The sequence below is a fragment of the Halichondria panicea genome, chromosome 12, assembly GCF_963675165.1.
Source record: "Halichondria panicea chromosome 12, odHalPani1.1, whole genome shotgun sequence".
NCBI classification, from domain to species: domain Eukaryota; kingdom Metazoa; phylum Porifera; class Demospongiae; order Suberitida; family Halichondriidae; genus Halichondria; species Halichondria panicea.
In genome coordinates, this window is record NC_087388.1 from 5113588 (window position 1) to 5135523 (window position 21936).

Here is a 21936-nt window from a genome sequence, read left to right on the forward strand (position 1 = left end):
AATCTCACTGTTACAGCAAATTCCCTCGATCTGTAGAGAATTATAATTATAGCTACGTATGCCATTGTACATACTGTGAAAGTTGCAAAATTCGTTGGTATCGGTTTTCCACTAATTGACACTTAGCTACCTCTTGATAAGTGGAGCTAGGCACATTGTAGCCTCAATCCCAGGCCGCACTGAAGCTGAGGCCTTGTGAAGGCACATTGCTCAATAGAAAAATCCAGCTGCTGACTATATAGAACCTCGGCCCTTGATATCTGCTTGATAGTGATTAGTGATAATGCAGCGATATCCAGCGAAATGTTTGAAATAAAAGAAGCCCCTATACCATTCCATGGTTGTGTTGTTTAATCATCATTCCATCTGTTGATTGTGATGGTGCATTAGCTCAGAATATCGTATATTCTTGGCCTTTTGGTGTTTTGAGGCTTTCACTTCAACAGGCGGTGTTGATCGAACAGGTACAGTGATCAATGGTTCATGAGAATTAGACACAGGAGTACTTGCAATGCTTGAATATCTGCTATCACGATCGCCTGATGGTTCGGCTTTAGGGGGAAGACAGAGTTGTATAGATTCACTCAAAAGAGCTCCTACCTCTCCATTTCGTGACTGTGATGGTGCATTAGCCACAGACTGTGTTGGAACTGCAGAATGTTGTATATTCTTGGCCTTTCGATTTTTTGAGACTTTTAGTGTCGATTGAACAAGTGCAGGCTTGTTTACTGATGGATCACGAGAAGTAGACACAGGAGTACTTGTGATGGTTCGGCTTTAGGGGGAAGACTTAGGTGCATGGATACACTCAAAGGAGGCTCTACTTCTTTCTTGTTAATGAACTGTGTTAATACTCCATGAGTGTGTAGTGATGGTTGTTTAATTGTCGTCCCATCTCTCAACATTCCAACGCTTGAGCATAAATCTGCCTGTCCATGCATCACCTTAGCTCCATCTGTTGCAATATCTATATCATGCATGCCTCTTTATATGAGCACTACTCGATGGTGCATTAACCACATGCTGTTTTGGAATAGCAGAAGATGGTATTTTTATGGGCTTGCGATTCTTCTGTGCTTTTACCTCAACCGGCAATGTGTGAACAGGTATAGGCTCGCTGACTCGATGGACAGGAATGTTAGTAGTTGAAATACCACCAGTATATAAGAGCTGGAGATCTGACCATCACATTGCTAGGATCTTGTACCATTTGCAAGGGAAGAATTCAGTTTCCCCCATAAGTTCAGACCAAGATTGTACTTCAGGCGTAACAAGTTTCTTAGTGTCTGGGTCAAAGGTGACCAGTATGTTTGAATCATCATGCATCTTCAAAGAGAAAATCGAAATCATGTGTGGTAGCTCTTACTACCATCTTCTGTACAAGAGGTACATACCTGCCTGTTATTTTTTCAAAGGTAGGATCAGCAATCGTTTGCTCAAATTTGGCTTCAAAACCCTTGCTGTTCACTGTCACTGTGGGTTCATCAACAGAGACACAGTTGTGCTATTGAGAATGCCCTGTAATTCTGACTGCATGCGCGCATGCATGCATGCCCAGCAAAATGTCAAAGGAATAATGCATCTCATTATAATACAAGAGCTGACTTTTTAGTTTAACATGCAGTACCACATGCTTTACAGAACTTTATATTTTAGTATACTGTCTATATAGCTATAATGTATATAATTATAGTGGGTAATTTTCATTGGTGTATATAAATTAATGTATATATTATAATTATGAACCACCAAGTTTTATATAATTATAATGCCAATTCAAGTTATTCAGATCAAAGTGAAAGACTAAGTCACTGAGATGATTATATGGATTCTTTTGCACAGCTATATATTATTATACTTAAAAAGCTGACTTTCACTTTGCCTAAAAACAGTCAAGTTCAGAGCTTCTTCAGGAGCTTTCCAGCCTCTTCCTTGACCTCAAGTACCTGCATGCATATAGGAAATACAGGCGAGTAAATTCAGAATTTTTTTCCCCTATTCTGTGAATGCGTATGTAAAATGTTGGTCAGCATTGAGATTGGCTAAACACAGTTACCTCTGGCGAACTTTCTCCACTCTCAGTGACCTTTGTCAGCCATTTCTTAGCCTCAGGTTTGTTCTTCAGCTGCAAGTGTGTCTTGCCCAATAGCAGCCAGTTCTGAAGGAATTCGACCCCTTCATCATTGAGCTTCTCAGCGGCCTCAAAATGAGTCAATGCCTGCATGAAATCAGCACTCTTATTGTGGTATAATTGATGAAGCGCTATAATTATATAGCTATGCCTTTGTACATACTGTGAAGTTGCAAAATTCATTGGGTAATCCAGTAAACAATCGGTTTTACCATAAATTGACACTTACCTCTTGATAAGTGGAGCTAGGTACATTGCTGAATAGAAATCCAGCCGCAGACGGTATGGACGCTACATTGAAGTGCCTACAATTACACACAGTAAACACAATGGATACAATGATTATATTATCTCACCATCTTCCTAATACGTGTCTTGCTGCCATATCCTTAGGATCCAACTCAACTGCTTTCTACAGTAAAATAAGAATGAATTTACTATTCAGTTATGTTCAATGATAACCGAACCTCAAAATGCTCCTTCATTTGCTTTGAATTGGCCAACTTTTCTTTCCTGCCGAGTGTGTCACTGTAGCAACCAAGCATCATGCCTGCCAACTGCATGTACGAATTTAGCAGTTATAAACTAAAGGTTAACCAAGCAGCCATCACGGCGTAAAATGAACAGCTTAATATTGTTTGTACTGGCAGTATACCTGATTGCATTTGGCAATTCCACTACCCAATGCCAACGCCTTCTTGGATATCTCAAATCCTTTCTTTGCAAGTTGCTCCACTTCCTTCTTATCTTTAGACTGTGCTTCTTTACACTTGCGAAAGTACATTCTGACCACTCGCCATAGCAACTCAGGATCATCAGAGCTACCATCTGCGTACGGGGCGAGCAAATCAAATGATTCAGTCAATTTCCTTTCTTTGAAGAGGCTGTCGGAACGTTCTAGAACCTCCTTGATATCTGCTTGTGCTGCCATAGTGGTATAATTATACTATTAATAGTACTAAAGTATTTATAGCTAGCTGTTGCACAGCACTTGATTTGTTATGGTTAAACTAAGGGATGATAAAATAGCTAAGGTCACATGCACATTGTATATGATATGAATCTCAGCCAGAGTAGTGTGAATTCTATAATGGACTGATCATGTGGTAATTAAGACAGACTGTACATTGTTTTCATGGTTGCCTTATAATTATAATTAAACAAAATTGCTGTACATGCAAGTCACAGACAATAATTATTATTCAGAATGCGTTGAGGTTTTATAATTATGTATAATGATTATGCACAACGGTGTATCTGTAGAAACGTAATTAATGTTCAGAGCTTCTTCAGTAGCTTCTCAGCCTCTTCCTTGGCTTCGGCTGCCTGCATGCATGAGGGATATACACACAAGTGATAGGCAGAAATTACGTATACACAGTTAGTACACCAAACGTTTTCTGCATTGCATCTACAGCTAGTTACCTCTTGTAAGAGAGGATCCTCCCTCCCAGTACACATGAGATCATCCAGTTGAACCATACCAAGGCTAACACCAAATACAGTTCCTTGAGCAGTTGCACCTAAAGATTCATGAACCACTTTTTGAGAGCTGTCCCCACTCTCAGTGACCTTGGTCAGCCATTTCTTAGCCTCTGGCTTGTTCTTCAGCTTGAGGTGTGTCTTGCCCAGTAGCAGCCAGTTTTGAATGAGACCTTCATCATTGAGCCTCTCAGCGGCCTCAAAGTGACTCAGTGCCTATAATATAATTATACACAAGCATATTCCATGGCTTACGATATAAAATCAGTAACAGCGCTATAAAAGAACTTATTTATCCACATTGATCTATAAAATACGTACCTCTTGATAAGTTGAGCTAGGCACATTGCTGAATAGAAATCCCACCCCTGACGGTATGGAAGCCACATTGAAGTGCCTGCATAGTATTACAACATTTGTGTGACAATGACTGATTAACACTATCATGCATGAATGCCTCACACTATTCCTAATACGTGTCTTGCTGCCATATCATTAGGATCCAACTCAACTGCTCTCTGCAGTGATGAAGCACAAATTGGAGCCATGCTTGTTGATAGCTAGCTATAGTGTCTTACCTCAAAGTGCCCTTTTACTTGCTTTAAGTTGGCCATCTTTTCTTTCCTGCCAAGGGTGTCACTGTAGTAGCGAAGCATCAGGCCTGCCATCTGCATGTGCATGAATTTAGCAGTTGAAAAGATTGTAGTATTCTATCGCATATAATTATAGATTCTTAAAAAGTAGTAACATTCCTTACTAGATTGCATTTAGGAATCTCACTGCCTAATGTCACCGCCTTCTTTGAAATCTCAAATCCTTTCTTTGCAAGTTGTTCCGCTTCCTTCTTGTCTGTAGACAGTGCATCTTTATACTTGCGAAAGTACATTCTGACCACTCGCCATAGCAACTCAGGATCATCAGAGCTACCATCTGCATGCGGGGCGAGCAAATCAAACGATTCCGTAAATTTCCTCTCTTCGAAGAGGCTGTCAGAACGTTCTAGTAACCCTTTAATATCCGCTTGTGCTGCCATTAGTGATGTCAGGACAAGATTATCGAATTTAGGCTGATCAATCTATAAGGTGTATACATCTGTGATAATAAATTTCAGCATATAATGGACCTGGTCATGAGGTCAATCATTAGAAGAGCTTAACAAGAGAAGGTTGTACGTAGTACTAAGTACATTGTCTTCATTGTTGTTTTGTAACAATTGCAAAAGCAAACTATATAATTATAGATAGGCATACAAAGAGTATAATCATAATTATCACACTTACATCGACCCATATGCTTTAATTGGTGTAATTTGGTACACCCTTGCACAGTGGTGTTAATACTTGATATAGCTACTTGATGCAATGCAACTAGATTTCTATTTTGTTGGTACAAGTTTAATGCTTCGATCAGCAAATTCTCATGCAAGGAGGCCAATAATTATCAATAGATAAAGTATAGGACTTCCACACCTTCCCCTTACAGGCATCAGTACAGCTATAGTACGGATCTCTAAAGGTGTGTGCATGTGTGCATGGAGGAAGGTTAATCTATCAAATTCCTAAAAGCACACCATGGCATGATCCAATCACAATGTGATTACTGCTAAGTAGCTCAGGGCATGCACATAATTATGTATCAGTATATATAATTATGCTAGGGTCTAAGACTAGAAATAAAAGGCCTTTTAATCACATTGGCAGTGTTGTGTATGCATGTGTAGATTGTTGTGAGGTAGATATTGTATGTAGCTCACCTAGTACATGTAGCTAGAAAGAGACGTCCTTGGGAGCCAATTAAGACCTGGGTGTACTTCCAATACTAAATTACAGCTAGCTAGCAGCTTTATAGGAGCTTTATAGCTAAACTATGCAAAAAGGAGCAGCCCCACCCCTCAAAATCGCAGTGAAATGTGGGAAAGGTCGTCGAGGTAACAAACACATTGCTCTTTCTCAATCGAGTTGCAGCGTTTTCGACGATCTTTATAGAGATACAGAAACAGTTAGCTCTAATGACGATCTTTACCTGGAATGACCATTTACAACAGCAGTGATGTAAAAAACACAATTCAACCACACACACAGGTACCATCAATAATTAGTGACAATAGTGACAATGTAGTTATGCGATCACACCCTCTAAGCCTCTAGATACTCTCTTTAGTCTGTACAGAGTCCGGGTTCTCTAGAGCGGCTATCTGCTGCAATGCCTCCCTACTGGCCTTGAGTTTCTGCTTGAGCTGAGAGCATCGCGTGTGGGTGGAGTCTCGTCGCTTCTTCAATGCCATCTCTTCTTCACCTGTAGTGTGTGTGTGGAGAGGGGTGTTGGGTGTGTGTGTGGAGTGGACGTCATAGTAAATACGAATGCAGAGAACCTTGTCTCTAATGCAGTCACCCTTGGACACGCTAACAAAGAGGTGGCCTGACAAGCACAGTCTACATGCTAGGCTGATCTAATTATACTGTAGGGTAATCTGTATACACATACACAAGAGTAAGAATTGGATAAATTTCCAGAATTCTGATTAGAAATCAATCAAAATGACGCACAATGCTCTACTAATGAATGTCTTGCTCACCCAACACCCTGAGGTCATCTCTGAGATCCTCCAGGTGTTTACGCTTCCCCTTGATCCTGTCGTTGGTTTCTCCTATTGTCTTGGTGAGGGCGGCCTTGTGTTGGGCAGAGTCCTTCAGTGTCTTGTAGGCACCTGGGAATGAGGGGAGTTACATGTGGGAGGGAAATTATGTAACTCTGAAAATGTTGCGTATTAATTAACTTATGGAAAGATTTATAGCTGGTCTAAATACCTTCCAATAAACGCTCAGCAAAACTTAAGATAATCGCATTCACGACACTATCCAATCTACCACAAATCCAATATCAACATGAGCACGCCTTTGTTGTTGTAATAATGTACCAGAACAGGTTTGGTTACGTTACATATCAGGCTAAACTAATAATACAGAAGTACATGCATAAGTTAATATGGATGCTTACCCTCTAGTTTAGTCTGCAGTTGCTCGAGCTGCTCAGCATTGGAGGAGTGTTCGTTGCTGAGGAGTTGAGAGAGCTTGTCTAGTGAGAGGACAGACTGGAGCAGTTGCAACACACTGCCAGGATCTGGGGAAGATGGGGAGGAGGAGGGAGGTCATTCAACACTTGTACTGTACATACACATGTTATGTCATAAGCTAGAGTACAGTGGCCACACTCCTAACGCGGCCACCATTGAAGAAAGCAAATAAGACCAGACACCCAGCAGTTGGTACAAAACAACTCCTCAACAAAGGCCACCATTTCGGTGTGACCTTGCTCTTAATAATGGTGTTTGTACAAGAGTCCACTGATTAGCTTAGGTTCAATGCTCTAGCCTTAGAGCCTGAGGTCTATAACAATAATACAGAGGGTATTAGCAAACGTATATCTCAATTGTGCATGTAAATACATACAAATTTACTATTAAAGAGACTTTTTATGCTCATACAGTACAGAACAAACACCTAGTCTACGTACGATAACAAAATTTAATGTCTTGATCCACAACAATCAAAGAACAACACATTTTGCATTCTGTAAGTACTCACCTTTTTGATACCTCTCCATTAGCGACTCTTTGTTTCCTTCTTTAGTGTCCATTTCCTCCGCCTTGGACCCCCCGCCCTCACTAGCAGGATCACCCACAGACTGCACCGTCGTCGGCTGGGACGCTGTCGGTTTCATTTGTAGAGCCGAGAGAAAGTCGGGTAGGGCTGTGGGTTGATGTGTGGGCGGAGAGTGTGATACTTGTGACTCTGTGTCTTGTGTGGATGTATCTTCAGTGGTGTTTTGTGGTGCAATTGATGGAGAGACAGTGCTCTGCTCTTCAGGTGTGGTTGCTGTATTAACAATGTCCGTATTGGGTATTTCTGTGATTGATTGTTCTTCTGAGTGCGTGGGTGGGGTTGAGGGGTGTGAGTGGTGTGAGGGGGGCGGGGAAGAAGCGGCCGATCCTTCCTCAGCAGTCTTGGCAATCTCTTGACCTTCAAACTACAGGGAGAATTATTGTCCTGAGTGCATAGGTGAGCGTATGTACATGTACACAAGAGTGTCTATATTCAAATCCTTGAGTGGTCATCAATTGTACTACTTGAGTTCCGTTGGCCTATAATATCACTATGACTCTATCTTTGAAAGCCAAGGAAAAACTATAGTCGATGGTATGCTTGGCTTAATTTTGCATGCTTTTTTGTCCAAAACAATTTAATAGTCATCTGAAAGAGCTCACATTGAGCTACCATGGTCATTCAAAGATGCAACACTACAGTTCATTGTTGTACATTTGTACCATGACCCCCCCCCCCCCCCCCCCCCAGTACTTACGCTGGTCTCCATCAGTTCGTCCTGGTTGTCCATGGCAACACCCGAGTTCCTCCGAGAAGCTGCTCTACCGCTGCGTGTCTTCTTCAGAGGGTTACCACAATTGAGACAGGACGCTCGTCTAATACTGTTACCACAGCCGCAAGACACACAGTTCCTGAATCTGTTGACAGTGGGGGTGGTACGACCACGTCGCCTTGGAGTTGGCATTGGAGGGTGGGCTCTTGTCAGCTCTCTGAGTGGGACAGAAATACAACGATGTAACAAGGCTAGCTTGTGATATTCATCTATTGTACACAAATCACTTACACTGTACTTTCAGGATCTGGGCAGAACAGAATTATGTCCAGGGGCTTGGTCCAGGGTCGTTACATCTACTTCCTTAGTTTGAGTGTTACATGTGACTTGCGCGTACTGTTCTCGTGATCAAAAAGGGGGAGGATCTCGTTTTTGAAGAGGGGGCGTTGCTGCACTGCACTTCTAACAGTTCCAATGGTGGCATTGAAGGAGATGCTGTTACAATACTAGAACTGACACAAGAATAAAGAGTAGAGGTGAGTACTGTAGGAGCTCCATCAAGCATGTGTAAGCATTCAATGTGGTTGCTATAATATATAGCATGCAATAATCACAGGCTATAATTATTGTAATTGAGTTATTTCTATGCCATTATACAGATCTAGATAATCATCAGAAGTGATTATTGTGAGCTTTTTGCACCTAAATAACAAACAATTCGAGAACATCAGTTTCTGAGCTACTATTTGCGTCTCTTTGGAGATGGAGACGGATTGCTCCTTTGTTGAAGAAGAACAGGACAAGACGTTTGCAAGAGATTTTGAGCACACTAATTTGAATAACGATGGCTCAAGTGAACCCTACATTGCAATATGTAGCAGAACACTGACCGGACCTATGACATTGTCTGCAAAAATGCATCTTCAATCAATCAATACTGATTTACGAACAGAACAATGTGAAAATGAGAGGCACAGCAAACTAGCTGATGGCTTAGAGGTAATTTCTAATCATACAACGAAGCAGACTAACCTAAGTGATCACTATCCACGGCACAGTACTAAGCTACAGTCGCCAAAACTCCAAAAACAGTTGTCACATACTTCATCTAGACAAAAGAGACCGTTTTTACACCAATTACAGCACTTTGCAATATCAACTCTACTTGTGCTGGCACTAACAATTCCCGCACATGCCCACAGTACATCTCCTATCGACCAATCCTTTTCTAAATCACTGTCACCCTCTTTGAAAGACGTGTTTTATTCTCCGGAAACATGGATCATAGAGGAACTGGAAACAGAAGAAACGTTGACCCAAAAGCCACCACTGCAAATAACTGACACATTGGCACATGTTGGCTACCTCTTCAGAGCAACAATTATTATTAACTCGCAAGGGCTGGACGGAAATAATGAACAAGACACATCAATACAATTTCAGGTAAAATACCACCCAAGTTCTTGTAGTTAATGGGTATAAGTGCATAGCAGCAACAGCTGAACATTTGAGGGAATGCATTACAGATAAAATTCATACAACAGTGTTTGTGAGGTCTGTCTTGTGCAAATGCATCTTTGATGATAATTCATGAGCGTGAATTTGATTACCATTATTCATATACCTACCTCAGTCAGCTAAAGTTTAGGGGTGTGTCTTTATCTCTTGTTTGTGTGTATTGCAATTACTAGTAAACAAATCGTTAATTGAAAACACACACTTGCATACAAACAGGCAACAGAGGCTGGTAAAAAAGGTCTTCCATTTTGGCTACACCTCAACGTTCGCACTGGTGAATTATCAGGCATTCCCCTGGAAAAAGACCAAGGCAAAATCTATCTCATTCTTGATGCTCGTATTGTGAACAGTGACGGAAGTACAAATCACTTCAGTGAAGTAATATCAATTGAAGTCGCAGCACCTTCCCAGTACCCAATGGACATATCGCCTGTTTACAAAAGTACAAAAGATTGTACACCAAAATCAACATTTCCTTCGCATTGCCTTCCAAATGAAATTTCTATTTTAGCAAACATTCTCTTTATAAGAGATTTCCGCTATCTCAAACCTCTGCATAGAGCTAATCTCCTTCTGTCAGTATCGGATCTCGTTGGTGTTTGTTCGAATCAGATTTGGCTTAACAGAATAAATTGGAGCAGCAAAGAAAGCCTAAAGCTTTGGAGTCAGCTTGCAGCAGTTGATTTCAAGAATGTTCTTACTCATGCCACCATTTTGTCTTTTGTGATTGATTGTCAGCCGATTGATGCTATTGAGAACACAGTAAACTTATCTAGCACAGTTACGTTGATGGATCATGCTCTGTCTGTCTGTGGCAATGGAATAGCTCTGGATGATGATGGATATGCGATGGTCGACTGCTACAAATGGTTTATCAATAGAGAAGCGACTGTACTCGATCAATCTAATAATATACTCTACGATGAAATTGAAACGCCTCGTAATCGAGCCAAGAGACAAGAAAATGATGGCCTTGATTATGTCTATAACTATGACAATGATATTCCCAATACACCTCTCACTACATCTGTTGCTATTGCTTCAACTTCAGAAATAGCCCCAACATCCACACTTGCTGACATTCCTGCTACAAGTTCTTCAAATGTTGCTAAAGCAGATTCTTCAAGTATTGCCGACATTCTGAGAGCAATTTCTTCAAGTATTGCTAACAATCCTACCTCAAGTTCTTTGATCATTACTGATATTTCTACTACAAGCATTGCTGACATTTCTACTACACGTTCTTTGAGCATTGCTGAAATTTCTACGAATCAATTTACTACCATAATGCAAACGTCAGCAGCAGTTTTACCCTCTGCGCTGTTAGTGCGAGTAGTACCTTCCTCGGAAATCGCTACGTTCATGTCAGGTCAAATAGTTCCAACTGCCGTCTCATCTACGGCTTCTTCATCAAATGCTGCTATCATGTCCTCCGAGTTCATTGAAGCGTTCACCACGGTGCCTCAATTCTTGATGAGCAGTGCATTTGATTTTGAGAGTATGACAACTGTAATGCAAATGATCGTAACTCCTACTAGAAGCAGAATATTTTCATTCAGTATCAATCCAAGTATCGAAATTCTTGATTCAACGAGCATATTCTTCTCATCATTCTCATCATTGATATCTCTAACACCAACCATGACTTTGTCTAGCATTCGTTCGACCAGTGTATCTGTATCGCCAAGTATCAACTTATCAGAAAGTCCATTTTTAACATCTACTGTACGGAGTACAACAATTTCAATATCAAGCTCATCTCAGTTTTCGAGTTCATCATTTCCGAGGGTGTCCACAATGTTGACACCAAGTCTTTCCCTACAGAGCAGTTTAATTGACATTTCCACTCCTCGATCTACTGTATTAGCATCAACATCACTAAGGGTTAGTTCGAGTCCCTTTTCAACTGCAGTTTTTACAACAGAAATGCTAACTTCTACCCCCACCCCCACACCCACTCCCACGCCCATACCTACGCCCACGCCCACTGTTCTCTCTTTGGCTCCGTCAAGCTTGATAGATTTCAGTAGCAGTATTGAAGACATATCTTTCGTATTTTTCCCTCCAACAACTACTATGGTAATTGAATCAGTAGCAAGTACGAATGTATTGTTTACTATCGGATCGAGTGATATAATAACCCCAACAAGAACTGTAGTACTAATGCCCATGCCTACCTCTGAGTTATCTGTGTCCATCAGCATGTTTACACCTTCTGACGTGGAAACATCTATTTCAATACCTCTAACGGTATTCACACTGGCACCATCTACTTCAACTGAGGCAATCTCTCCTAGTGAAAGTTTGAGTGAGGTTTTCCTTCCACCTACAACGACTATGGTACCTATGGTTACCCTCATACCACTCACATCTCGTATACCACTATCCTCGTTAATTCCAACTCCAAGCAGCTCAAGTTTATCAACAAGCGATTTTTTTGCTATGTCAACAACAGATTTCTTCGATATTTCAACAACCGATTTCTTTGATATTTCAACAACCTCAATTCCTATATTCTTCATGTCGACATCCACCACTATACAACAAACACTCACAGAAACCTCTCTCATACTCACTCCTTCATTCAACTTCCCTGTGACAAGCTCTCTCACTCCTTCATCCTCCGTTGTGTCTTCATCAATAATGACTTCTTCCCCAGTCACAAGTGACTTCCTCACTCCAGAAAGTACCGATATTTTCTTTCCTATGACAAGCAATGTTTTGTTTCCTGCAACTAGTGACTCTGCGGCTACAAGTACGACTATCTTTGTTCCTACTACGACCGATGTTTTATTTCCTGAGACAAGTAGCATAAACATTTTGTTTCCTATGACTACTGACTTAGTTTCACCTACTACGACTAGTGACTTTGTTTCGCCTACTACAAGTAGCATCATTTTCAATCCTACTACGACTGATTTATTGTTTCCTGAGACAAGTAGCATGGATATTTTACTTCCCACAATTAGTGACTTCATTTCACCTACTGCAAGTAGCCTTGTCTTTGTTCCTACTACGACTGATATCCTCTTTCCAGAGACCAGCAGCATTGACGTCTTGTTTCCGGAAACTACAAGCATGGATTTCTTCCCGGAACCAACTACAACCATTACTTCATTAGAGCTAACTCCCACACCCTCGTCCATTATCTCCTCGTCTACACTGTCCTCACCCATTTTTTCTTTGTCTCGATTCACCAGCCCCTCTCTGCAGCTGACAACCACCTCTGCAGCTATATCTCTATCTCCAACACCTCTAATAACCATCGCTCCATCGTCTGCTCCATTTACTTCTACTGCCACATCTACCTCAACACTCACTGACACCACACTACTACCTTCACTAAGCACACGATCCATACCCACAACGACAGTGGATATTACAGAGACAATAATTTTCCCTACCCTGACTACAGATTTTATCATGCTGTTTCCATCTACTCCGATATTTTCATCCTCAATTCCTTCCAGTAGTAATATTCCTACATCAATTACACCGTCTATTTCACCGACACCAACCCCAATTTTATTGCCGTGTGAATTTACTGACTGTGGTAATGGAACATGTATTAATCTCGAACAAGACTTTATTTGTGAGTGTTTTAACGGATGGACTGGCCAATTTTGTGATATTGACATCGATTATTGCTCTTTGGAACTAAGCTCTTCAGGATTTTCAGGGGCTATGGCTCTTGAGCCTTGCGACGTACAAGGCACTAGTGAATGTATCGATGGCAACTCAACATACACTTGCGTGTGCTTACCTGGCTTCACTGGCCGAAACTGCTCAGTAGATATCGATAATTGTGTTCCCGAACCTTGTCTGAACAATGGCACCTGTGTGAACGAACTGGGCATGAATTTTAGTTGTCAATGCGGTAGTGAATACACTGGTCCCTTCTGTGAGATAGACCTAACTCCTTGCTCGCCAAATCCTTGTTCTATTAATGAGATATGTACAGACCTTGGAAGCGGTATATTCGAGTGTGTCAATATAACTACCTCAACTCTGTTGGTGTCGCGTACTAGCATTCCAATTCTAACACCTATTGCATCAAGTTCAATTGCACTAACCAGCTCAATTCAGACCTCAATTGTGTCAACTTCTATTCAGACCTCAAGTTCCGAATCAAGTATTACTTCAACTCGCTCCATCGCATCAAGTGTCTTCATTGCACCTACACCTACGCCTTCTCCTAATGTTTCAATATGCGATTTTGTCAGCTGTGGAAACGGAACTTGTTTTGATCTTGGAAGCGATTTTCGATGCGGATGCTTTCCCGGATGGACGGGGGAGCTTTGTGACATAGACATTGATTATTGTACTGACGAACCATGTGACATCAATGGTACCATGGCTTGCATAGACGGAATTTCTACGTACACCTGTAATTGTGTTCTCGGCTACACTGGTAGAAACTGTTCTATTGATATTGATGAGTGTGCTGTGGAGCCATGCTTAAACAATGCAACCTGTGTTAACGGCTTGTTCGGTCAATTTGTTTGCATTTGTCCCGAAGGTTTTACTGGACCACTGTGTGGTATAAATGTCAACCCTTGTTCCTCTAATCCATGCAAAGAAGAAGAAATATGCGTTATTAAACAGGATGGAACATTTATTTGCATATTCGATGTTACTCCTTCTCCCACGGTTACAATTATGTCAACTTTGGAATCCATACCTACCACTATTACTGCAACAAGCTCAATGGTTACATCATCTTTTGTAATGACGTCTTCAACTCCTCTCCCCACACCCACCCCCTCACCTGAAAACACACCCCCTGTGTCGCTCAATCAAATTGGCACTCTTCTTGTAAACGAAGGACAAGCATTTCAATTTACAGTACCTGAAAATACTTTCTTTGATCAGGAGAGTGGAACGACTAGTCAATTGCAGCTCTCACTTCTTGACTCCAGCGGAAATAGCCTACCCAATACGACATGGATTCAGCTGCGATACTTATCAGGAGGTGTGCTCGTTATTGAAGGGTTGCCATTAAATAATCAGTTGGCATCTGGGTTGCTCACTGATTATGTTTTCTTATTGAGAGCCGAAGACATTAACGGAGGAGTTGCTCATGATCTAGTAACAGTCCGTATAATCCCAGCAGCACAACCGATCAATAATTTGTTGATGGTATTCTTTGAGGGAGAATTTGAACTCTTCAATCAAAATCTCACTGCAAAAATTGATCTCTATAATGTTTTATCGTCGTTTGGACCTACCGGAAATTCTGACATCTATATTGGGTCATTCTCAAGCGGAAGTATTGCAGTGTCCTTTACAAATCTCTCTATAGCAAATGGTGACTGTTTTGCTTTCTTAGATTGGGCACAAGAAATAATAACTATCTCTGATGATCAGAATACATATACAGATCGCTTCATTTCAACTGTGTTACCATTTGTGCCCACAAACGTACCACAAATTGACGGGCCATGCCGAGATTTCGTTGCAACTCCTGGCACTGATACACCACAAACTCCAGCTCTAAATCCTATACCAGTAACCGATCAAATTCTCCTACTAGCTACAGTGATACCGGCCGTCATACTAGCTTGCTTATGTCTCTGCTGCGGTATCATAGCTTGCATACTGTATCGAAGAAGGCGTTCAGAGCGCGAGCAACTTTTCAATCCTTCGATGAAGAGAGCATTCTTACATCGTCGTCCAGTCATACTAGCTGGTGAGCTTGACCTTCCACAAAGAGGCAGACGCCCGGTAATTCTTATCAACGAGCAAGCACTACGTGAACAGAGACGACGACTGTTACTAGAAGAAGCCGTCGAAGATGAAGAGGACAGTGACAGTGACCGAGACGATATGCGAGCTATGCCGTTGCCACAGAGTCTAGTCGAAAGATTATTGCCGCAGCCTGAAGTCCTACCTCCACCATATATAGATCCACCAGTCTATCACTACGCCCGGCATAGGTTCAATTATTAAACAATTCGTAACTATTTTAGTTAAGTTTGCACCACACTTTTTATTCCACTTCTCTCTCTCATGAAATATTTCTTGTTATGTATACATGCATGTGAAACTGCATGCTGCATGCTCTAGTGTTAAAAAAACAGCTAGATTTATACTCTGATCTAGATATTATAGCTATCTACGATATAGACTAGCTGTGATGGCTTGTGAAGCCGGAGCAAGCTAATTTCTGCAAGAATTTGGGGGGAGGGGCTGGTAAATCAAAGTGTTTATTATTTACGCCCTCAAAGTGTACAGTAGGGGTGGATGTTAGCTAGATCTGCCAGTGTGGGATATCGCCATGACAGAGCTGGAAGAGAGCCATCAGTTCACTGCAGAAGATGAAGAAGAGAAGGCAGAGCGGGCGAAAGAGTTTCTGAGCACTCTGAACAGAAAGAGACCGTCCAGGAAACGCTACAATGTTGGAGCTAGAGTGTCCACAGGTCAATGTACTACAATAGTGACTTGTCTAGCTGCTGCTTGTTGTTGAGAGCTGTAGTGTTGTCCTGTTAGCAGCATGTGCAAGCTGTTGTTAGTCGCAATCCAAGATCTATTCTAGTCTAGTCGAAGATCTAAAAAGATATACTAGATCTAATATTGCCTTTGTTATCCCATTGCATGAGCATTGTGAATCTCTTTCAGGTGGTGGTTTAGATCGCTCTGCACAATTCACTGCAAGTAGCTCCGCATTCGAGGCGAGTGCTGCTCCGTTTGGTAACCCCTTCACGACCAGTGTCTCCCCCAGTAATGTCTCCGTAGATGGGGCACATTTGGGAACTGTGGGAGGCGATTCAATATTCAGAGAGATTAACGAAAAAGATAGCCTCTCAAAGGTATCGCTATTTCATATGTTTTTCAGTGTTATATTGTTTCTATTCGCAGAGCATTTATATAACCCCCCTCCCCCCCACACACACACTCATACATCTCTACCTAACACACTAGGTTCGTAACTGTCTTGAGAACACCATCCCCCAGCCGATACGCAACTCCCTCCTCCCCCCTCGCACTGCGGCCGGTTGGCGAAGGTTTCTCTTTGTCCACTTGCCCGTCCTCCATTGGCTGTGGCTATATAAACCCAAGCAGATAATCGGTGACCTCATTGCTGGGATCACTATAGGAGTCACTCACATACCCCAAGGTATCATAAAACGCTTGTAAATGTATGTATAATTGTAAACTGCCTTGCATAAGTGTATCTATAATCGTTGCATGTGTTATTGTGTACAATTGGTTGAAATGTATACTCTATCTGCTAAACACACACATACATGCCACTCTCACTAACTGTTGCGCTAACTATGATGACACAGTTTCCTTGTATACCCAACACCACTGTAGGTATTGGTTTTGCACTGCTGGCTTTCCTGCCCCCTGTGTATGGCCTCTACTCGTCCTTTGTTCCCGTCATTGTCTACTCGATCTTGGGTACCTCCAAACACATCTCAGTGGGTAAGACTCCAAACACAAATTCTCTCCAATTAAAAAAATTAAGATTGCACTAATGAATGGTAGCGGTTCCTAGTTCTTAGGAAGCAATGTATCATTATAATTATGCCCTCGGGTGACTATAAAATTATAATGCCTTCTGTTGGTCTTAAGAGATGGGTACATGTATCGCTCAAATCATTTGCTCTTCTATCCACACAGGCACATTCCCTGTAGTAGCGCTAATGGTTGGTAATGCTATCACTCGCCTCACTAACGACCTCCCTGAGTGCATGACCAACTCCACACTTATGGAGGGCATGATGGACAACAGCACTGATGACCCGTGTGCACTCAGTGACTGTGATAGCTTGAGGGTGGAGATTGCAGTCACCATTAGTCTAATGGTCGGAATACTCATGGTGAGAGGAATTGAACGACTATAATTATATAGCTCTTTGTTGATGATGAATATTTTGAGGGAATTTTAAGCATAGTTGACTTAATTGCTCCCTGTTTCTGCAATTAGGATCTATTATAATGGATTAAGAATGCAATTTTGTAATACAAAGGTGCATACATGCAATTACTATACAATGTTAATGCTACTTTGACACACACACTACTACTAGATCGTCATGAGTCTACTAAGGTTTGGGTTCATCACCCTCTTTCTCTCCGATGCTCTTGTCAGTGGCTACACAGCTGCTGCAGCCTTTACCATCTTCATCACTCAAGTGGCGGCCATCTTCGGGCTGAACCCTGAGCAAGCAGCTCTGCCAGCTGGGATGCCTTTCTTTACAACTCCTCAGGTGAGCTAAGTGGTTCTGTCTGTTGCTGTCTCTATGATTATACTCGTGGGTGGATCCCTCTCTCTTTAATTTCTGTATCTATGCTTCGTAACGTATTGATCTACTGTTGCAGGACGTTTTCAATTACGCTGCTAGGGCATAATGCATATGTTTCTCGAATATTTTATTGAGTGGTCCCCTTTAAATTATCCATATTTCAGTTCTGTAATAATTTTTGTTTTTGTATTTGTACTCCCCCCCACACCTCTACTCAGAGGGTGATTACGTACAGTCGTCTGATTTTCACGGGACAGTTGAACTGGGCAGCTGTCATCACGTCCATAGTTTGCATCCTGATACTAATAGGACTAGATTTTATCAACTCATTGCTACGGAAGCACGTCAGAGTTATCCCCCTTCATATTCCGGCACAGTTGGTCGTGGTAAGTCCTTACAAACTCTTATCAGTGAAATGTTAAATGTGCATGGGTAGCTAAAAACTGGTTTTGGATGTCATTTTATGTTCGGCAGGTTATTCTGGCAACTGGGGTGTCGTATGGTGCTATGCTCAATGAAAGGTTCGAGTTGCCAATCATCAACAACCTAGGAGGAATACCATTAGGGTTGTGGTGAGTCATTGCATGCTTATACTGCGTTGTCCAATGTGTGTCAGTCCCTGTGTGGTAGTCTATTACATTCCGTATCATCTGCATATTAATATTGTATTAACGGTAGATGGTTTCAAAGGTTCTTTGTTTTAGCTTTAATTGTCTCTTTAGGTTGCAGCCTGGCGGAGTTGTCGGAGAGGGTATAAATAATTAAACTTTACAGTGTCTTCGTTTATGCTTTTGTCTCTTTGAATCACAACTGTCTCCACAATTCTCTCCACAAATTAAAACTTGTTTCTTTTCTTTCTGCAGTTTTGGAGTGACTCTGCCCAATGGGAATCTGCTGACTAGTATAATATCCGATGCCTTTGTTATAGCGATAATCAGCTTTGTCATCAACATCTCTCAAGCCAAACTACTAGCCAAGAAGAACAGCTACACTGTCCATCCTGACCAGGTGAGTTTTGGAATAGCCTATAATCTATAATGTAGACTATCTGCATTTGTCTGTAGCTATGTACAAAGGTACGTTGGTGGGTATCGAAGTCCATTTGTGCTGATTGAATTAACGTTTTCTTTCAGCTATAGTCCGTTCTATTACTATATAGTTCACCCCCCCCCACACACATTATATCATGACACACTCTATAGGAATTTCTGGCATACGGTTCAATGAATCTTGTTGGAGCTTTCTTTGGCAGTTTCCCGACAGCTGGTGCTCTGAGTCGGACTGTGCTACAAGATGCTACTGGGGGCAACACACAAATGGTCGGATTTATATCGTCAGTGATCGTCTTTCTCGTTATAGAGTTCCTTGGCTCACTGTTTGGGCGACTGCCAAATGTGAGTGCTAGTGTAGAGTATATCTGTGTGATCCAAACATAATTGCTAAGTATTCATAATCTATCTTGCAGGCTGCCCTTGCTGCTATTGTGGTCGTAGCTCTAAAGGGACTTTATCTACAAGTACGGGACATTTACAAGTACTTCAAGCTCTCCTGGGCTGATATGGTAAGTACATATGCACTGGACTTTAATTGTATTGCGGCTCTCATCAAGTAATTATCTGAATTTACTATAATGGTTGTATGTATTAGCAGCAATTCTCACTCAAGAGACCGCTCCGTACTGCATGCATCTACATAATACTACCACTATAATATATCAAGTTAATCTCCCTAAAAAAAACTATGTATAATTATATAGACCTCACAGGTAAACATTTTTACCCTTTCCCTTCCACCTCCTTTAGTTGGTTTGGATAGTGGTGTTTGTGGCGACCCTTGTTATTGGTTTGGACCTTGGTCTGGGCCTGGGGGTGTTGTTCAGTCTCCTGGTGATTATCGTACGGACCATCTTACCTTACTCCCCTCAACTTGGTGAGACAGGGGCGTGGTATTACCCTCCGGAGGAAAAACTGGCCAACGATGATTTCGATGAAGAAGAGCTGAAGGTTTGTGTTGGGTGGATGGATTTTTGATTTTCATTTGTAGTGGTCTAGAGTGTCTAACAAAGTACAGAGAATGAGCATTTATTCATCAAGACACTTGTAGTGGAATAGCTATGCATAATTTTTGTATATACCTACGTCGTTCACTTGATTTATCATTGTACTAAAATAATATGATTATACTTTTAAAGTCCTCTTTGTATCAGCTATATTCTCTCTAGTACTTTAGTTGCTCAATTTGCTTATCTATGCACACATGGATGTTCACACATGCACACACACACACAGGTATATCGTATTCCCAAGATCTACATATTCCAGTTCAACGCCCCCCTCTACTTTGCCAACTCTGGAGTGTTCAGATCTCGACTCTACCTCGAGACTACGATCAACCCCAGTGAACTCAGTGACCCGAAGCAGGGGTGCATTCAGCAGGGCTGTTTGAAGGTAATTGGAGGGTGTTGGATTGGTAAAAAACTTCACAACATTTTGTAAACTAAATCAGTGGTTGCCATGAGAATTTTAGCTAATTAAGTCTATAATTATAAGTAAAGATGCAATTAGCTATCGCCCCAAAACTGTTGAATCGCTCATCTAGCAGAAATGTTCCTGGAAATAATTTATGGCCATTATTTTAATAATTGAGTTGATAAAGCAGAATTTGTCTATAAACATTATTTTCTTAATTACTACATAATGTCCAAACCTACAGCTGTGCAAGTGTTGCAGTCGGAGCCAAGTCTCAGAACGATCAATCATCAGTCAAATGGATGATGAAGATTCAAGTCACTATATCAGGTACAGAGTAAATCACTTTAGCTCTATCTACAATGTGCATTGGACTGGCCGCATTGCCTCCCCTTCCCTTCCTCAAGCAGGTTTATATCCTAGTACAGATGTTGTTATAATAGTACGTTCTCTATAGGCAACCATTGTTCCCTTCCCTCCCTCCCCCTCCCTGTGCAGATTTGAAGAGAGCAAGCAGTCTCTGCTGTCCAGTACTGATAGTGAAGAGGATGAGTTCCCCTACCACACTATAGTCATAGACTGTGCACCCATTGTGTTCGTGGACTCCATGGGAGCCAACATCCTGGAACAGGTGAGTATATCACAGTGAGTACAATGTTTTATATTGTGAAGTTGCCTATTGTGTCGATCAGAATCGAAAACTTGGCTTTTTGACCTTTGTCACGTAAGATATTACAATTATGGAATGTATACTCTAAATGTTTGCACACAAACAAGATTGATAAGGGTACCTAATGTGACAACTTTCTACTGCTCATAATTCTGATCGACTGATACCTCCACTTCATTCCATTATGTATAATTATGGTACATAGTATAGAATGTGAAGTGTTTATATTTTAAACCATCTATATAATAAACTAAGACGTTTTTGAAAGCTCAGTCACAAAAGCGTGTAACTCCTTGCCTGCCCGCCCCTCTTCAGATGGTGAGGGAGTACGACTCGTGTGGTGTGCAGGTACTCCTCTCTGCACCCACCACCCCAGTGTGTGTGGCACTCAAGAACCACGGCTTCTTCAACAGGTTCAGCAGCGAGAGACTGTTCCCCTCCGTCGCAACAGCTGTCAAATACGCTCGTGATGGAAACAGAGTGGTGAGTATAATATTATTTGTAATGTGTATCTTTGTATTTTGTGTCCATGCATCGTTTAGCACAAGTTTATTTTCTTTCAATGTAATAGCCTGAGTTGGAGCAGACAGATGAGCAGGACATCTCCTTGGCAACAAACCTTGAGAGACAGCTGCTCTATACGGCACGACCCAGTCTCATCGACACTAAACCCGTAAGTGGTTAAGTAGGAAATCATAATATAATTGTTGTCATAATTCATATCTTAACACAAGATACAGTGTATGTATTATGCATTCGTACATGTTGTATATAGAGAGCTAAAAGTCTTAAACTCATCTCTGAAAGCACGCCTAACTTCTTTATACCTCCCCCCCCAGATTGAACTCGACCATCGTGGGAGGTCTCACTCCGTTAGACACACCGTTAGGGAGAGAAAAGAAACGGAGACTGAACTATGATCTTTTTAGCTTTTTTAGTTTTTTATGTCAGTGAGGCAGTTTATCTATTTATATAGTGCATCTCTGACAGTGCATATAACTTTTGGGTTGTTTTTTGTGTGTTTTGCAGAGTTTGGGGGTG

The 21936-nt window shown here is 41.4% G+C and overlaps 5 protein-coding genes across 7 annotated transcripts; 2 read left to right on the plus strand and 3 right to left on the minus strand.

The window, feature by feature from the left end:
* Positions 1-1732: 1732 nt before the first annotated feature.
* LOC135345291 (regulator of microtubule dynamics protein 1-like) lies at positions 1733-3193 on the minus strand. The gene is made up of 6 exons (XM_064542723.1): positions 2787-3193; positions 2599-2688; positions 2488-2543; positions 2361-2436; positions 2057-2218; positions 1733-1946 (listed from the first exon to the last, which is right to left on the minus strand). Exons 1-6 carry the CDS (start codon positions 3060-3062, stop codon positions 1899-1901), a joined length of 708 nt encoding a protein of 235 aa, XP_064398793.1. The 5' UTR covers positions 3063-3193; the 3' UTR covers positions 1733-1898.
* Positions 3194-3282: 89 nt separating this feature from the next.
* LOC135345283 (regulator of microtubule dynamics protein 1-like) lies at positions 3283-5528 on the minus strand. 2 transcript variants are annotated; one of them, XM_064542705.1, is made up of 7 exons: positions 5367-5528; positions 4371-4688; positions 4192-4281; positions 4076-4131; positions 3935-4010; positions 3557-3829; positions 3283-3457 (listed from the first exon to the last, which is right to left on the minus strand). In XM_064542705.1, the coding sequence occupies exons 2-7, from the start codon at positions 4644-4646 to the stop codon at positions 3410-3412; spliced, it is 819 nt and encodes a 272-aa protein (XP_064398775.1). In that variant the 5' UTR covers positions 4647-4688; positions 5367-5528; the 3' UTR covers positions 3283-3409. The 2 variants fall into 2 exon arrangements, with proteins under 2 accessions (XP_064398775.1, XP_064398776.1); XM_064542706.1 differs by having other exon boundaries at positions 4371-4705; positions 5367-5517.
* A 131-nt stretch (positions 5529-5659) lies between these two features.
* Positions 5660-8352, minus strand: LOC135345273 (uncharacterized). Its single transcript, XM_064542691.1, has 6 exons — positions 8279-8352; positions 7973-8204; positions 7198-7639; positions 6611-6733; positions 6189-6320; positions 5660-5908 (listed from the first exon to the last, which is right to left on the minus strand). Exons 2-6 carry the CDS (start codon positions 8177-8179, stop codon positions 5757-5759), a joined length of 1056 nt encoding a protein of 351 aa, XP_064398761.1. The 5' UTR covers positions 8180-8204; positions 8279-8352; the 3' UTR covers positions 5660-5756.
* Positions 8353-8393: 41 nt separating this feature from the next.
* Positions 8394-15532, plus strand: LOC135345189 (mucin-17-like). Of its 2 annotated transcripts, none has more exons than XM_064542556.1 (3): positions 8394-8523; positions 8647-9430; positions 9722-15532. In XM_064542556.1, the coding sequence occupies exons 2-3, from the start codon at positions 8750-8752 to the stop codon at positions 15452-15454; spliced, it is 6414 nt and encodes a 2137-aa protein (XP_064398626.1). In that variant the 5' UTR covers positions 8394-8523; positions 8647-8749; the 3' UTR covers positions 15455-15532. The 2 variants fall into 2 exon arrangements, with proteins under 2 accessions (XP_064398626.1, XP_064398627.1); XM_064542557.1 differs by having other exon boundaries at positions 8431-8554.
* A 167-nt stretch (positions 15533-15699) lies between these two features.
* On the plus strand, positions 15700-21912 carry LOC135345227 (prestin-like). The gene is made up of 18 exons (XM_064542619.1): positions 15700-15924; positions 16124-16314; positions 16427-16622; positions 16823-16933; positions 17132-17331; positions 17542-17721; positions 17976-18143; positions 18232-18329; positions 18621-18765; positions 18960-19151; positions 19223-19318; positions 19560-19760; positions 20046-20204; positions 20470-20555; positions 20724-20856; positions 21211-21378; positions 21467-21568; positions 21735-21912. Exons 1-18 carry the CDS (start codon positions 15783-15785, stop codon positions 21813-21815), a joined length of 2649 nt encoding a protein of 882 aa, XP_064398689.1. The 5' UTR covers positions 15700-15782; the 3' UTR covers positions 21816-21912.
* The last annotated feature ends 24 nt before the right edge of the window (positions 21913-21936 follow it).